The sequence below is a fragment of the Chiloscyllium punctatum genome, chromosome 44 (genome assembly GCF_047496795.1).
Source record: "Chiloscyllium punctatum isolate Juve2018m chromosome 44, sChiPun1.3, whole genome shotgun sequence".
In the NCBI taxonomy this organism is placed as follows: domain Eukaryota; kingdom Metazoa; phylum Chordata; class Chondrichthyes; order Orectolobiformes; family Hemiscylliidae; genus Chiloscyllium; species Chiloscyllium punctatum.
Genome location: NC_092782.1, coordinates 62,130,935 through 62,148,498, shown reverse-complemented (window position 1 = coordinate 62,148,498; position 17,564 = coordinate 62,130,935). Strand labels below are relative to the sequence as shown.

Here is a 17,564-nt window from a genome sequence, read left to right as displayed (position 1 = left end):
AACTTGCTGCTACTTGTTCACACTCAAACATCAGAATTGGAGATCACTCCATTTTAGCGCTTCACTGATGAGAGTAGGTTTTGTACATCTTGGAGCAGCATTCACCAAGATTCCCGGTGAATTTCCCATAACTAAATATTTTTGTTTTTTGCCTACAAACTAACCTCTCCCATCGAACATGATAATAAGTCAGAGTGGTACATCAACCCTTCCTGGGGCAGGTTGCTCAGTGGAGGTGAAGTTTGGGACTGTGCTCATCTGGACCATTCACCTTAGGCTGCCTTTTCAGACAAATGGCAGCACAATCAGCCTCCTCCATCTCAAGTGTTTCTTGTCTGAATCTTTCTGTACCTTCAGGTTCATCTTAACAAGCTGGATATGTTTCATAATATGCCTGAAATTCTACATCATGTCACCACAGACAGATCAACGCAGATTCACGCATGTAGACACCCCAAGGTACGGTTATTTCATCAGCTTTTTAATCGTTAACCGGTTGCAGCTGTACAGATCACTTCCTGATTTGTGAGCAAATTTTGTAAGGTACTGTATCATCACTCTGTATTGTTCTAGTTGCTTCAAAACTCTAATCTTAATTGTCACAATCCTTTTAAACAAAATGGTCCCAATTTGTAAATTCCCAATTGATGTCCTCACCAGGATGAGGATTTTATTCGTGGAAACCGACTCCCTTGTGGCATTACAGCAAAAGATGGGACTCCACTTCGTATTATCAGCATTAAACCCTCCACCATGTGGTTCGGTGAAAGGACAAATAAGTCGAGTGTAATTGTAAGGTATGACAGCATCATGTATTACCACATCTGTGTTACCCAAATGAACACTATTGGAAGGAACTTGTGTATGACCTTGATGTATCGAAGACTGGCTGAAGGAAGAAGTTCAGGATCTTGCTCTGTGTAGTCTTTAATATTTTAAATACTATGTCGTACAATCTAAGCATTCAATTTTTTCTGCCAAAATTATTCACATGTTACTCTCCTGGTCCAACTCTACTTTTCATTTATTATTTTTACCTCTGCACCAGAGGTCAGATCAAACCCCACATCCAATGAAAGCAACTTTTCATTTGCTTATGGAATGTGGGTGTTTGCTTTTGAGTTTGGCATTTGTTACCTGTCCTTAATTGCCCTGGATGAGGTGGTCTGAGCTGCTGCTTTGAGGTAGCCCCACAATGCCCTTTGGGTTGGGATGTCTGGTTGGCATGGACCGGTTGGACCGAAGGGTCTGTTTCCATGCTGTACATCTTTATGGCCCAGCAACACTGAAGGAACAATGATGTATTTTCAAGTCGGGATGGTAAGTGGCTCAGAGGTGAACTTTCAGTAGGTTGTGTTCTCATGCATTTTCTAACATTGTTTTTCTAAGTGGTAGAGGTTTGGAAGGTGCTGCTGAAGCAGCCTTGGTAAGTTGCTGTGCATCTTGTAGTTGGTACACAATACTACAATGTGTCAGTGGTGAAGGGAGGGAATATTTATTGAGTAACATTGAAGCATTCCATTGTGGATTGATTAATTTCCTCCCATGTACACATCATATGGAACTTCACGGAAATGAAATGCAGATGATTCCTGGTTCATAAACTATCATAAGGCTCTCAATATGCCCACCCCATGTAGATGGCTGGTCTGTCAAGTCTACAATAATCTGCTGTATGGACCAAATAGCCTCTAGTTCAGGCTGCTCTGCTTTGCTGAGCTCAGCCTGGTCATTAACTGAGGCATCATTGACAGCAATGTACTCGGGCAGGAACAAAAAGCTCACCCAGAGTCTCTCCGAGTCCGAGCAGTACCTCTCCCAGCAGAATAGAGGGACATTGGATCTGCACAATTTGTTCCCTTTACCCTCAACAACTGCCACAAAGAAAAACAACTCATTTAGGAGAATTGGAATAACAAATAATCAAACCTAAAATATTCACGTTAAAGTAAAAAGCTGCAGATGAAGGAGATCGGAAATAAAACCAGAAAGTGCCTGAGAAACTTAACATCAGCACCATCTGTGAAGACAGAAATGGTGTTAATGTTTCAGATTCAATATACCTATTTATTGTGTTTACAGTCTTTTTAATGAATCTGAAATTCAGCTGATTATTAATGATTTGATATTCAGCTTGTAGTTTGCAGTACTGGATCTTCAGCTCTTCTAATCTCTTATATCCTTTTTGAGTAGTTATGAGGTTCCTTTGCAGATATTTTGATCAGACAAGATTGAATTTATATTTTTAAAGACTATGATGTGGCTTTGGCAGCAGTAGAAAGAACTGCTGATTGTTGATGGTTATACAGTGGGATCAAAGAGTGGACGTCATAAATTATATAGGTTTATAAAACCATGAGGGGCATGGATAGGGTGAATAGGCAAGGTCATATTTTCCAGGATAGGTGAGTCCAAAACTAGAGGGCATAGGTTTAAGGTGAGAAGGGAAAGATTTAAAAGGGACCTAAATGGCAACTTTTTCACACAGAGGATGGTGGAATGAGCTGCTACAGGAAGTGGTGGAAGCTGGTACAATTACTACATTTAAAAGGCATTTCGGGGGGATCTAAGATGGCGGCGATCTGAGAAGATCACACTGCAGAGCTTCGCATTGCAGCAGGAGCAGGACGGTCCTTTAACCCACCCAACCCAGGTCATCAGGATTTCTTGGGGCGTTGGAAAGATTGTGGAGCCCCAAGAAACATTTAAAAATGGCCTTACCTGTATTTTCAGCTGTCCAGAAATGCCTAAAAAGGGAGGAGGAGCATCTGAGACCGGGCCTGCAGCTCAGCTTGCAGCAGCCTTGGAGCCAATTACTCTCCAGGACCTGGTGAACCAGCTCTCGAAACCTTGTGAGATGTTGGGGAAACAGATTGAAGAGAAGCTGGCTCCAGTCTCTCTCATGCTGCAGAAGCATGAGCAGCAGCTGGGAGACCTGGAGAAGAGGACGGATGGGGTAGAGCACAGGGTCACAGTGGTGGAAGCTGATGCCAGTTCATTCAAGGAAGAGATCCAAGCCCTGAAGATGCAGGTTCATAATTTGCATGACCAAGTGGATGATCATGAAAATAGGGGCAGGAGAAAAAACATTCGGATCATCGGTCTGCCTGAGGGTAAGGAAGGTGAGCGGCCTGCGGAATTTGTTGAAGATTGGCTTCCGAAATTCCTTGACTTGGAGACTGGCATGAGAGGATTGAGGATAGAGAGGGCTCAGTGGGTCGCAGCGCGGAGGTCGGGTCTGGGTCAACGTCCTCGTCCTTTCCTGGTGCGGTTCCATCATTACCGGGATAAGGAGAGAGTCATGGAGGCTTCCAGACTCCAGGGGAAGGATCCAAAGGCCCTAATTTACGAGGGGTCTAAGATCATGTTTTTTCAGGACCTTTCAATGGCGGTGATCCAGAAACAAAAATCGTATGATGGTGTCAAGAGAAGATTGAAGGAGCTTGGAATTCAGTACTCCCTGAGATATCCGGCAGTGCTTCGGATCATCTTAGATGATTCCATGCATCTCTTTGACACATCGGAGAAAGCAAGAGACTTTGTGGACAAACTAACCTAATTTAAACAATTGTAGTATGTATAAATATCGTTGCTTGGGTATGCGTTTATCATTCTGTAAAAGAAATGGAGGAAATCCGGTTGGAGCTTTTTGTCCCCCTTTGTTTCCTCTATTGGTAATAATTTGGTTCAAACTATGTCTGGCGGTGGTTAGGATGTAGATTTTAAATTTCTAAGTTAGGACATACCAAAGGATGGGTGGGGTATTTATTCCCTTTTTTTATAAAAGAATTTTTAAAATTAATATTGATATTCTATGGGGTGTTTATTCTTTTTAGCTTGTGCTTGGCGATGCGGCTCTAGCTGGGAGAAGTGAAGGTGGTTGAGATGGTTAGATGCCTGTTTATGGGCAGTTCAGGACGGGTAGTTGCCCCCTCCGGGCAGGGGGTGAGTTCCCCTACTCAGCACTATTGGCGCTTTATATGTTGGTTTGTTTTCAGGTTTTTGTTGTTTTTTATTTTTAATAATTTTGTATGTTTGTTAAATGTAGTGGTTTTAGTTTATGTAGTTTTTATATTTGGTGGACCACGCGACACTAAAGCTCAGCAATTTGTGGTTCGGGTTCCTCCTCTCTGGAATTTAAATGTAATTGCAGAAGATTATGGCTAATGATTTGATTAAATGGTGTACCTGGAATATCAAGGGAAGTCACTCACCAATTAGGAGGAAGAAGATACTCTTGAGTCTTAGAAAGGAGAAGGTGGATATTTCTTTGTTACAGGAGACACATTTGGATGACAAGGAGCATCTGAAATTACAGCAGAATGGCTTTGACCGAGTTTATTTTTCATCATTTAATACCAGAAGTCGGGGAGTGGCTATATTGGCAAGGAAAAATCTCTCATTTAAATTGTTGTAATGTGTTAAAGACAAATGCAGGAGGTTTGTAATTCGTAATGCCTTGATAAATGGGGAAGAATATGGCATTTTAAATGTTTCTTGTCCCCCAGCTCATCCTCTTAAATTCTTGGTCGATGCGTTTTCTAAACTGATAAGTCTCAAGTCTCGGAACCTCATTATAGGGGGAGATTTTAACTGCCTCATGGACCCCACAGTAGACAGGTTGCCTAAAGGTCCCTCGATACCCTCTGCACAAACTAAACAGTTATTGGGTTTGTGTGGGGAATTAGGGTTGGTGGACGTCTGGAGGTGTCTCCACCCTACAGGTAGGGATTTCACGTTTTTCTCCAATCCGCATAGATGTCACACGAGGATTGATTTTTTTTTCTGACCCCTGCGGTAACCCTGGATCTGGTAGCATCCTGTACGATTGGTAATATTGCCATCTCTGATCATGCTCCAGTGTACCTCATGGTTAAAATTAAAGATGTTACAGTGGATTCAAGGTACTGGCGAATGGGCCCCTTTATTCTCATGGACAGCAAGTTTGTGGAGTATTTCTCTAGGGAATTTCAGGCATTCCTAGACATCAACATAGGCTCGGTTGATAGCTCATCTGTTCTCTGGGAAACTGCCAAAGCTTATGCCAGAGGGTTAGTTATTTCATATTCCACAAGTAGGAAGCGGCGGAAGGGTGAGCAGCAACGTTTCCTTGAAGCACGGTTGAAGGCAGCCGAGAAGGCCTATTTTGACAGACCCTCGTTGGTCAAACTATAGAGGATTACAGCACTGTGGTCTGCACTAAATTCCGTGCTCACGCAGACGGCAAAGAAGGAGCTGGCTTTTGCAAAGTAAAGCTTATACGAGCATGGTGACAAGCCAGGCAAATACTTAGCATACCTTGCCAGAAAGAGAAGTGTCCCACAAACCATTACAGCGATTAGGGAAGGGTCTGGGAACCCAACATGTGATTCTAAAAAGATTAATGTGGCGTTCCAGAGATTCTACTCTAAGTTATATCAGTCTGAGAATTGTAAGGAGGGGCAGGCCAAAATGGAATCCTTTTTTAGAGATCTGAAGCTCCCAGGTGTGACTCACGAACAACAGTCCTTTCTCAATGCCCCATTATCAGAGCAAGAAGGGCAGGAAGCTGTGAGGCAGCTTCAGAGTGGAAAGGCGCCCGGTCCTGATGGACTTCCCAGTGAATTCTATAAGGAATTTATAAGTATACTGTCAGGCCTGATGCTGAATATGTGCAATGATTCATACAGTCATGTTTGTCTCCCACCATCTCTGAGAGAGGCCAATATTTCACTTATCCTTAAAAAAGGGAAGGATCCGGAAGACTGTGCTTTGTACAGGCGCATCTCGCTCTTAAATGTGGACTTTAAGATCCTCTCTAAGGCTCTTGCGTTAAGGCTGGAGACAGTGTTACCTTCTATTATTAAAGAGGATCAGATAGGCTTCATAAAGGGTCGCAGATCCTCCAATAGTGTTAGGAGGCTGCTTAACATAATTCAAGCATGCCAACAGCAGTCAATACAGGGATTGGTGATTTCTTTAGATGCAGAGAAGGCATTTGACCGAGTTGAGTGGCCGTACCTTTTCTATACTCTAGACCGGTTTGGTCTGGGCGAAGTTTTCATAAGATGGGTAAAGGTTCTCTACAGTGTACCTCTCGCTGCGGTCATTACCAACGGGGTACAATCAAGCAATTTTAATATTTCTAGGGGCAGCCAGCAGGGCTGTCCCCTTTCACCATTACTTTTTACGTTGGTGATTGAACCGTTGGCAGAGGCCATTCATGGGGATCTCAATATATCAGCTCCAGAAGTGGGGTCAAAATTACATAAGATCTCGCTGTATGCAGACGATGTTCTAATTTTCTTGACAAATCCAGCAGTCTCAGTGCCTTGCCCGATACAATGCATTCACGCGTTTGGCGCTTTTTCAAGGTATAAGATTAATTTTGCTAAATCAGAGGCTATGCCTATGGGTGGTCTTACGAAAGAGTTGGCCCTTGAGAGTGACTATAGATTCCCATTTAGGTGGTCACAGGGGGGGGGATTTATGTATTTGGGCATATTCATTACTCCAGTTCTGGATTGGCTGTTCAAAGCCAATGTTACTCAATTATTTGAAAAAATTAATCAAGATCTCCAAAGATGGGAGGCACTTCCAGTCTCATGGTTGGGTCGGATAGCCAAACTGCAGTTGCCTCACAGATTGGGGGGAGTAGACCTTCCGGATATTAAAAATTACCAATTAAGCTCGCTTTTGACCTGCTTAAGTGATTGGGTTTGTGGGGACCCTCTTTCAATATGGCGAGATATCGAAGTCTCCCAGGCAAGGTGCCCCCTTAGTAGTTAGCTGTTTTTGGACAAGGTGAGGACAGTTAGGGAATATTGCCATAACCCAATAGTCATCAATACTGTTAAAGCATGGAGGGCAATTCGGCAGAGGGAAGGTAATATTGGCAAAACATCTTTGTTTACATCTTTAGTGGGTATGCCGGGTTTTCAACTGGGTATGATAGATTCAGGATTTAAACGTTGGGCAGCTAGGGGTATATCTTGCATGGGTGATTTATTTGAGGGAGATATAATAATGTCCTTTGATCAGTTAGTACAGAAGTACGAGTTACCTAATAGAGACCTCTTTCTTTTTTTCAAGTTAGGGACTTTATTTTTAAAAAAAACACATTTTTGACTGATCCCTACAAATCTGACATAGAAAGAGGGGTACCAAGGGCTACGAGTACACTCTCTGTCAGTACTCTATATCACCTATTGGGGGTGCCACCTCAGATGAGTCTGATCGACTCTGCAATATGTGGGAAAGAGCTGGGTGTTGAAGTTTCTTCAGAGGCATGGGAGGATATTTGGGAGAATGCAAGGAAGATATCAATTTGCAACAGGACCCATGCTTTACAGTTGAAGATTCTCCACAGGGTCCACTTAGCCCCAGACCGTTTGTCAAAATTTAAACCAGGGGTCTCTTAGCATGTCCCAAGTGCAAGATCTGTATGGGTACTCTTACCCATTGTCTTTGGTCTTGTGACAGGCTTCAAACATATTGGAGCGCTGTGGTGGGTGCAATGGAGCGGATTTTTAGGTGTAGGGATGGAGAAGGACCCTATTTCTCTCCTTTTGGGCCTACCCATTATATGTCCTGCAAACGCACATAAGGCAAAACTTTTCAATATTCTTATGTTCTGTGTAAGGAAGACTATTTTGCTAGGTTGGATATCCGATAAAACCCCCCCAGGCCTGTCGAGTTGGCGGAAGATTGTTATGGAGCATATTCCCCTGGATTTTCTCACAAATATGGTACACCACAAAACTGAGAATTTTTACAAGACATGGCAACACATTTTGAAATACCTGGACACAGATTTATCTGCCACACTATATATATAGCCATATATATAGCCGTAACGACTGTGTTTCATGAGTCCAATATCCAGGGAGGAGGAACTGTGAATGTATGAGTGTTTTGTTTGGCTGGGCTGAGTTATTACTATTTATTTGTTTGTTGTTAGGTATTTATTTATTTAGTTAAATAGCTAGTTTAGGTTTTTGTTTAATTTTATACTTCTCTATATATGTTTATACATTCGTATAGGAGGGTGGGTTGGGGATTTTTTTTATTATTTTGGTTTAGTTTTGGACTATTTTTGTACTATTTTGAATTGCATTGTTTTGTAGTTATTGTAATATTTAAAAATCTATTTTTTCTTAATAAAAATATATTATAAAAAAAGGCATTTTGATGGGTATATGAATAGAAAGGGTTTAGAGGGATACGCACCAAACACAGGCAAATGGAACTAGATTAGTTTAAGATATTTTGGTTGGCGTGGACGAGTTAGACTGAAGAGTCTGTTTCTATACTATATATCTCTTTGACTAGCCTGTAATGATTCTGCAGATTTCCTTGTGTGGAAGAATTACTGTGGTAAAATTATTGTGTCTGATGCATTACTTTCCAAAGCAGTTGAAGATAATCTACAAAATGTAGCATGCCTCCACACTGGTGTGAGCAGAAATTTGCTTTAAATAGTCTTGTTTACAATTTTCCTACATTGCTGAAAACCTCCCAAACCTGCAACTATTATTTTTGCTGATGCAGATGTGAGCAGTGGACAGCAGGCTATGAGCAGAGAAAGCAGTGTTTAAAAACAGCTTGTTACTGGAAGTATTCCTGGCATGAATTTTAAAGAAAACCACTGCTCAAAAATCTGCCTGATCACTTCATACCTAATCAAAAAGCAGCATTTACAGAATTAAACAGTGTTCATACAACAATAAAACTTAAAATAACAACAAGATGCTGTAACTAAATGCTAGTATAAATTACACAGCCAATTTCAAACCATGTATAACACTCCTGATAAAATCTTAATTACCACAAAACAAGCAAAACATTCAGCACTATTCCCCCATGTGGTTAAAGCCAACCTATTCTGGTTAACAGACTGTAGCACCTGTTATAGCAATCTTTCATGTCACAAAATAAAAGGATCCATGGTTTAGACCCTCATCTGTAGAGATATTTGGTCAATAGTTTGTTGTTATTGCTCATGAAGCTGGTGGACTTGGGAAAAGTTTTAACTTTGACTTAAAGCCTGAACACATTGAACAATGCTGACATCTCCATGCAGTGCAGAGGGAGTGCAGCATTGTCACTCATACTACCCTTGGCATGAAGTGTTTAAAAGAGATCTTCGTATAACCAAAGGATGTTAAAAGAATTGTTGGTGCCATTCAGGGAGGGTCCCTTTAGTGAACCTATTTTGTTTAGCGCCCAACCCATTTCACTCATAAAGTGAGAGGAGGTAGTTTCAAACTTGAGTCTAGATGAGAGTGGTGCTGGAAAAGCACCGCAGGTCAGGCAGTATCCGAGGAGCAGGAAAATCAGGAATGAAGGGCTTTTGCCCAATATGTCGATTTTCCTGCTCCTCAGATGCTGCCTGACCTGCTGTGCTTTTCCAGCACCACTCTTGAATCTAGACTCTGATTTCCAGCATCTGCAGCCCTCATTTTTGCCTAGGTTCAAACTTGAGATGAGGAAAGGCACTTCTCTTAAAGGGTCATGAATCTGTGAAAATCACTGATTCCCAGGACAGTGGAGGAAGAATCCATCAACAGATTCAAGACAGAAATAGATGTTTCTGATGAAAAGTGGAAAAAACGACAGTGGGGAGCAGGCAGGAGAGTGTGTGTGGTTGAGACGAGGATAAGATCAGCCTTCATCATGTTAAATGGCAGAGTGGGCTTATGTTCTTCTCAGTGGATCCCGTGAAGTCCTGGCTGTTGGTACTTCATGCTGAGGCTGGAGCTGTCAGGAAGCAAGACTCCACTGCAGCCAGCTCAATCTCAAACAATACTACTCCCGCTCTCTCTGACTTGAACCCATCCTTTCTCTCCCCAACGCTCCAGCCAACCTTGCACAAAATTGTCTCCTTCCCCCGAGCGCCCACCCACCTGCTACCCTTACCTCTCACCGATCATACTCACTGAAAGTAGGTTCACCACCTTTAATCCTGGCACGTGGCAAGGATTGTCATGATCCCCTGTGTTGTGCATTGCTTGGGTTCTACACCTGATCAGACTACACTCCATCCTTGGGGTTAAGAGGATCGATGGATGTGGAGGAAAAATTGGGAGCAGTCTTTTGTTGTTGTTGTTGTTGAGTTGGATGCTCGGTCAAGACTCTATTGAATGGCAAAGTAGACTCAAAGGGGCTGAATGGCGTCTTCCTGCTCCTGTTTTCTGTCTTTCTAAGTGTATGGTTACTTATCCATATTAAATCCTGCTGTTATTCAGAAAAAAATTGCAACATTTAGAGGACATAGCCTCAAACTCAGCCATTTAGAACTAAGACACAGAAGTATTTTTGATCTTACAGTGTGTACCATCTACAAGATGCACTGCAGTATCTCAATAATGCTCTTCAGACCCACAATCTTCGGGTAAGATGGTGGTGGAGTAGGGCTTCTCAGCCTGGGGCTTGTCTGCTCTCTCTGCTTTTCTTTTCAAAAAGAACAATACAGCACAGGAACAGGCCCTTTTGCCTACCAAGCACTCCCACATTTTGCCCTTCCATACTGAAACTGCCTTCCCTTACAGGATCCATTTCCCTCTACTCCCTTCCTATTCCTGTATTTGTCCAGCAGTTTCTTGAATGCTGCTATTGTGTCTGCTGCTGCCACCACCTCCTCTAACAGCACGTTCCAGTCACGCACCACACGTTTGAGTTAAACTTGCCTCTCACATCTCTTTTAAAACCCCTGCCCAACCTCGCACCTTGAACCTGTGCCCCCTAGTAACTGGCCCCCTAGTAACTGACCCCCTCACCCTGGGAAAAGGCCTCATACCTTCTGCTCTATCCATGCCATTCACAATCTTATTCCATCTCTTTTCTTTTCGTTTCTTTTCTCTTTTTTTTTTCCCCCTCTCGTTTGTTTCTCGTTTATGTCACTTATCTTTTGTTGAAGAGTTCAGTCGCAGTGACAACATCGACAGTGGTTAAGCCCCGTGCAGACTCGTGATGGCGGGGACGGGCGTGAGTTTAGGTTCCCAGCAGCGACTGCATTCAGCGCAGGCTCATGGCGGTGAGTTTGGGCCCAGCACGGGCTCATGGAGTGCGTTTGGGCCCAGCGCAGACTTGTAGAGGTGGGTTTGGGCCCAGCGCAGGCTCGTGGAGGTGTGTTTGGGCCCAGCGCAGGCTCATGGAGGTATGTTTGGGCCCAGCCAGGCTCATGGAGGTGAGTTTGCACCTAGCACGGGCTCATGGAGGTGAGTTTGGATCTAGCAAGGGCTCGTGGAAGTGTGTTTGGGCCCAGCGTAGGCAAATGGAGGTGGGTTTGGGCCCAGTGTGGGGCTCGGTGGCATTGGCACCAGTTGCATTGGGGAGGTGGACCTGAAGCAGGCTCGTGGTGGGGACAGAGTTGGGTTTGGGCTGGTGTGGTATCAAGTTGCTTTGGTGGCATCTGTGTTGTCCAGGTCCATCGAGGGGACACAGTGGTGATGACTGAAGAATGGGGACCTCTGTTCCAGTGGCGTGGTGAAGCGGATTCGTGCCTAGCCGCCTGGACCATGGTGTAACGCTTCATAAGAAGGGCTGTAAAGTTGAATACTCTTTCTTTATTTCTTTCTTTTTCTGTCTTTTTATATTCTATGCTTGGTTTTATTTTTGTGTCTTAAGATGGTGCTGGAGGGTTGTGACACTGTACAACACTCTGCACTATATTTTTGTAACAGACTACACATGACAATAAATAAAATCAAATTCAATCTAGAAGAACAAGGGCAGCAGATACATGGGAACACCTTCCCCCGCAAGGTCCCCTTCCAAACCACTCCCCATCCTGACTTGGAAATATATCACCGTTCCTTCAGTGTCGCTGGGTCAAATTCTTGGAACCCCCTCCCTAAGGGCATTGTGGGTCAACCTACAGCACTGCAATGATTCAAGAAGGCAGCTCACCCTCACCTTCTCAAGGGGCAACTAAGGACGGACAATAAATGCTGGGCCCAGCCAGTGACACCCAGATCCCATGAATGAATGAAGAAAAAGGGAAAGAAACTATACACATGAGATAATGGAACTTGGTAATTAAACCACTTCATTTGCCTTCAATGAAGGGTGACAGTATTGAGTATGTTTGAACTGTATTGAAAAAATGTGAATTATTGAAGCAATCGATGAAATCAATAACACGGCTCTACTTTTAAAAACACAAACTCTGACTTAGGGATTGTATTTCTTATTTATTTCAGAACTGGAGAGAGTTCATACAGAGCTTGCTTCTCATTCCATTCGTCCTTCAGTGAGGTAAGGGGAGGTGACAGCCAAGTGGTAATAGCATTAAACTATTAATCTGGTAACCCCCCCACCCCCACCCCCACCCTGCCCCGTCCCTTGCCCCAGGTAATACCCTAGAGACTCTGGTTCAAATCCTGCCACAGCAAATTTGAATTCAATAAAAATCTGTAATAAAAAGGTTAACGATGAACATGAAAACATTGGTGATTGTCAGGAAGTACCCACCTGGCTCTCTAATGCCCTTTGGGCAATTACAGATGGATATAAACGCTGGCTGCGCCAGTGACACCCACGTACCACAGATGAATTTTAAAAAGGTAAATCTCTTCTTTTACCCACAGTAAATGTTTTGTTTCATGTTTTGAGGTTTTATGTACTAAATGTTTCATCTTAATTCATTTCTATTCCCATCTTTGTTTGATGATCGTCCCCTTCCTATTAATATGGTAAAGGTCACATTATGGGTAGTTGCAAAGTGGTCAGTGCCTTGATTTTACTCTGTCCAAGAATCACTCAAAATCTACCGAAGTGACGGGAAAATCTGTCTTACAGTCTGATAGAAAATTGTTTCATTTTAAAAGCTGGTGCACACATATAATTCCTTAAGCAGATGGTCGACTCGGGAGGGAAAGATTTCCACTTAGTAAATATTTTTGCTTTCATTTTTCACTACATTCTCTCTTTCTCTCACTCCTTTGTCTCTCATTTTCCTCATTTCTCATTTCTCTCTCTTATTTTTTCCACTTGCCCTCTTTTGGCTTCTTTGCACAACTCCTTCTTTATTGTACACTCTGTCTTCTCTTTACATCTCTCCCTTCCTTTCATTTTGTGACAATGCTGTGGATTTAAAAGGGGTTTTTTGTACTTGTTTCTTTTAAGAGAAAGATTGAACAGCAGTTGGTTTTGCTATAAAGGGTGTTTCTTCAACACAAATTGGCTTTAATGTGTTTTGAAGAATGTAGACTGTTATTTGTAGAACGCGAACTTTCCTTACCTACATTGGCTATAATGCGATTCTGGCCCCATTAGTTAAAATGGTAAGGCTATTGAGCGATTTTCCTATAAAGTGAGATCACACGAGAATGGAACTATCGTGTTGTTTCAGAACTGACTGTAGGGGTAACGAGCAGTCTGTGGTAAACAGCTTGGGAAGCCTTAGGCTTTTTTAAAGTTAGAACAATAGAAACAACCTGGATGGGTGTGACCAGCTCTCACAATTCAGCATTTGTAGTTTTTTTTTAGTTGTGTTTAGGTTTAGCTTTAAGCAGTTGCTGTTGGAAGGTCAACAGGTCAGAAGCTGCTGGAGTTTCAAAGAAATAAAAACCTTTTTTTATACCCCCTCAGTCATAGCTAGAAGCTGGGGTTTCTCCTTGCTGCTGGGTGAACAAACCTATTTTTCTGAATTTCCCTTTTTTGCCATGGGGTGTGGTTATGGGGTGTTACTGTATTGGAATAGTTAATTGGTAATAGGTACAGTATCTATTATTTAGTTCATCTTTTCAATTGATGTAAGTTATTCAAAGTTCTTTTTTCTTTTGTTGTATTTTAACTACAGTGATTAAATCACGTTTTGCTTAACATTGAGTAATTTGACCAGTCGAATTGCACCTGGAACACAGCACATCACATTTGCCTTTAAAATAAGAAGATGTTAGGGTTTGGGTTACCTTTTTAAAATATGTTGAGGGTGTCTGGTCTGGTCCATAATAATTTTTTTCTTCTTCTTTCTCTATCCTCTCTTCCCTCAGGTCATAGATTTTCTTTCGCACATACAGCCCGTGAATATTCACCCAAATGTTGTGCCTATGGGCCGGAGTTTTGAAGATGTCAAGGAGATGTAAGTAAAGCATGTGAGGAGCTCTCCAGTGTTCATAGTAAATGGCTGTTTCTCACCAAGAGTTGTCATGGTTTTCTTTATTTGAGAATTTCCTGTCCAGTCAGAATTTGACAAACTCAGTCCTGCAAGGTTTGACTTTCATCAGCACAAGAAAAAGATCGAACTGGAAATTTCACTATAGTGGAAAATAGTCAAATATCGAGTATTTTAGTTACAATATAAAAATTTAAAGGATTTTTATTTGAGAATTGACAACACCTGGAGTGTAATTGTAACAGCATTACCAAGAATTTGGGAATAGGCCATTTGGCTGCTCATGTCTGCTCCAACATTCAGGAAGACCTTGGCTGATCCGGTTGTGATCTCTACTCCACTTTTCTGTCTGCAACCACCCCATCCCCAGCCTACTCCACTCCTTAAATCCCTTATCCATCAAAACTCTACCTAGCTTCACCTTCAATAAGTTTAATCACCAAGCCTCCACTGCTTTCTGGGGAACAAAATTCCATACCCCACTCTTCCGCTTAAAACGGAAACCTTACATTGCTAAACTATTGTCCCCAGCTTTATTCTTTCCAAAAGAGGAAATATCCGGTGGGTTTCCACACTGTCCAGTCAGCTTTAGGATCTTTGATATGAAAAGCAGATCCCTTCTCACTCCTCTAAGCTCCCGGGTATGGGCTCAATTTTCTTCCTAAGTCCTTCATCTCAACAATTAGTCCGTGAGCCCTGTCTGAACTGCTACTGCAATTGTATTCTTTATAAAATAAACCAATATCATATAAAATATTTGCAGATATTACCAGGGTCGTGTGGAGCTGCAGTAGAACATCCCTCCTTTGCAATAAACCATTCCATTTGCCTTCCTAATCATTATGTATTAACTTGGATTAAAAGGTTTGTTTCTGTTCTGTACATCTGTATGACTCTACGTACCAAGATATGCAGATCCCTCTGTCCCACTGTAGCAATTTTGTAATCAGCATTCTCTTCTCATACTGAACTTTTCAAGAAGGGCAATAGAGAAATCCGTGGCAATTACAGACCAGTCGGTGTCTCTTCTGTGGTCAGCAAAGTTGAGGAAAGAATTCTCAGGGATAGGATTTATGACTATTTGGCAAAGCATAATGTGATTAAAAGCAGTCAGCATGGCTTTGTGAGGGGCAGGTCATGCCTCACAAATCTTACTGAGATCTTTGAGGAGGTGTCAAGACAGGTCAACGGTCGAGCAGTGGATGTGGTGTATATGGACTTCAGCAAGGCATTTGATAGGGTTCCCCATAGTAGGCTCATTGATAAAGTCAGGAAGTATGGGATATAGGGTGATTTGGCTATCTGGATTCAGAATTGGCTGGCTGACAGAAGGCTGACAGTGGTTGTAGATGGAAAGTATTCTGCCTGGAGGTTAGTGTTGAGTGGGGTCCTGCAGGGCTCTGTTCTTGGGCCTCTGCTCTTTGTAGTTTTTATAAATGACTTGGATGAGAAGTTTGAGGGGTTGGTTAGTAAATTTGCAGATGACACAAAGGTTGGAGGTGTCGTCGATAGTATAGAGGGTTACTGCAGGCTGCAGTGCAACATAGACAGGATGCAGAGCTGGGCTGAGAAATGGCAGATGGAGTTCAACCTGGATAAATGTGAAGTGATGCATTTTGGAAGGTCGAACTCAAATGCTGAATATAGGATTAAAGATAGGATTCTTGGCAGTGTGGAGGAACAGAGGCATCTGGGTGTGCAAGTACATAGATCCCTCAAAGTTGCCACCCAAGTAGCTAGGGTTGTTAAGAAAGCATATGGTATTTTGGCTATCATTATCAGAGGTATCGAGTTTAAGAGCCGCAAGGTTTTGCTGCAGCTCTACAAGTCCCTGGTGAGACCACACTTGGAATATTGTGTCCAGTTCTGGTCGCCCTACTATAGGAAAGAGACAGAGGCTTTGGAGAGGGTGCAAAGAAGGTTTACCAGGATGCTGCCTGGACTGGAGGGTTTGCCTTATGAAGAGAGGTTGAATAAGTTCGGACTTTTCTCTCTGGAGAGAAGGAGGAAGAGAGGAGACCTGATCGAGGTGTACAAAATAATGAGAGGAATAGATATGGTCAATAGCCAGAGACTTTTCCCCAGGGCAGGATTGACTGATACGTGAAGTCATAGTTTGAAGATATTAGGAGGAAGATATAAAGGAGACGTCAGAGGTAGGTTCTTTACGCAGAGAGTTGTGAATGCATGGAATGCGTTGCTAGTGGTGGTGGAAGCAGAGTCATTAGGGACATTTAAGTGACTGCTGGACATGCACATGGATAGTAGTGAGTTGAGGGGTGTGTAGGTTAAGTTACTATATTTTACATTAGGATTAAATCTCGGCACAACATCGTGGGCCGAAGGGCCTGTTCTGTGCTGTACGTTTCTATGTTCTATGAACGAATGCTGTTCTTTACATTTTCTTGCAAATTGCCCTAACGAGTGCAAGCTGAAAAGCTTTGGCAAACTATCTTCACTCAGCAATAACCCTGTCCTTGTTAATTTTGTAACAATTCCTAGTTAGAATTAGAATCCCTAGTTTGGAAGCAGGCCATTCCTTCAAAGAGTAACCCATCCTATCCCAATAACCCCAACTTAACCATGGTCAATTCACCTAACCTGCATATCTTTGGACTGTGGGAGGAAACCTGCAGACAGGGGAAGAACAAGCAAACTCCACAGATATCTGAGGGTAGAATTGATCCTGACCCCTGGCACTGTGAGGCAGCAGTGCTAACCAATGAGTCACCGTGCTGCCCAATTGTTTAATTTAAAACTAATTCTGTTTCTGTTCTGGTTTAGTTTGAAGCCACTGGGGAGGAAGTGCTTAGGAGATGGTGAACCCATGTACAAACCACTGGGCAAGTTGAAAAGATCAAGGAGTTGTTTTATCAAGGAGCAAGGTATGTTTGTTGGATGATGTGGAATGGAATATCTAAACTTTTTACAAAACTCCAGCTGAAAGAAAGCACCATCAAAGTTGAAACTAACTCCAAGGAGAACAAGTGTGTAACTAATTGCAATTACATGACAAATCGTTCATTCTCAAATAGCAGGAGGAATACAAACAAAGATGACTGACTGAGATCTCTTGCAGACATCAACTATCTTATAACTTTAACAGCTCAGAATCACTGCTGATGAAGACAAGTTATTTGCATTATTTTGTAATAGTTAGTAGCCTATGGATGACTGCTTGATGTTACTTAACTTCAACACATTTTTAAACAACCAGTTATTGACACCCCTCTGGAACATGTGGGACTTGAATCAGTGTTTTCAGGCTCAGACGAAGGGACATTTACCACCTATCATCTTCAAACTTGGCTATAGTGCATTTACTGTCCTTATCTGAATCATTAATGTATATTGTAAATAATTGTGGTCCCAATGTTGATCCCTCGTTGCCGTCCTGAAAATGTCCCCTGTAATCTCAATTCTCTTCTATTAATCAGCCAAGCCCCTATATGTGCAAATATACTAT

The 17,564-nt window shown here is 42.4% G+C and overlaps 1 protein-coding gene across 2 annotated transcripts in view; it reads left to right on the top strand.

Annotated features, from left to right (window-relative positions):
• dclre1c (DNA cross-link repair 1C, PSO2 homolog (S. cerevisiae)) overlaps nucleotides 1–17,564 on the top strand; it is a 53,058-nt gene that overhangs the window by 31,984 nt on the left and 3,510 nt on the right. For both annotated transcript variants that reach the window (XM_072563072.1, XM_072563073.1), the window contains 5 exons: nucleotides 358–459; nucleotides 661–797; nucleotides 12,183–12,237; nucleotides 13,977–14,065; nucleotides 16,883–16,983. In XM_072563072.1, coding sequence (XP_072419173.1) covers nucleotides 358–459; nucleotides 661–797; nucleotides 12,183–12,237; nucleotides 13,977–14,065; nucleotides 16,883–16,983 — 484 coding nt within the window. The remainder of the gene's footprint in view (nucleotides 1–357; nucleotides 460–660; nucleotides 798–12,182; nucleotides 12,238–13,976; nucleotides 14,066–16,882; nucleotides 16,984–17,564) is intronic.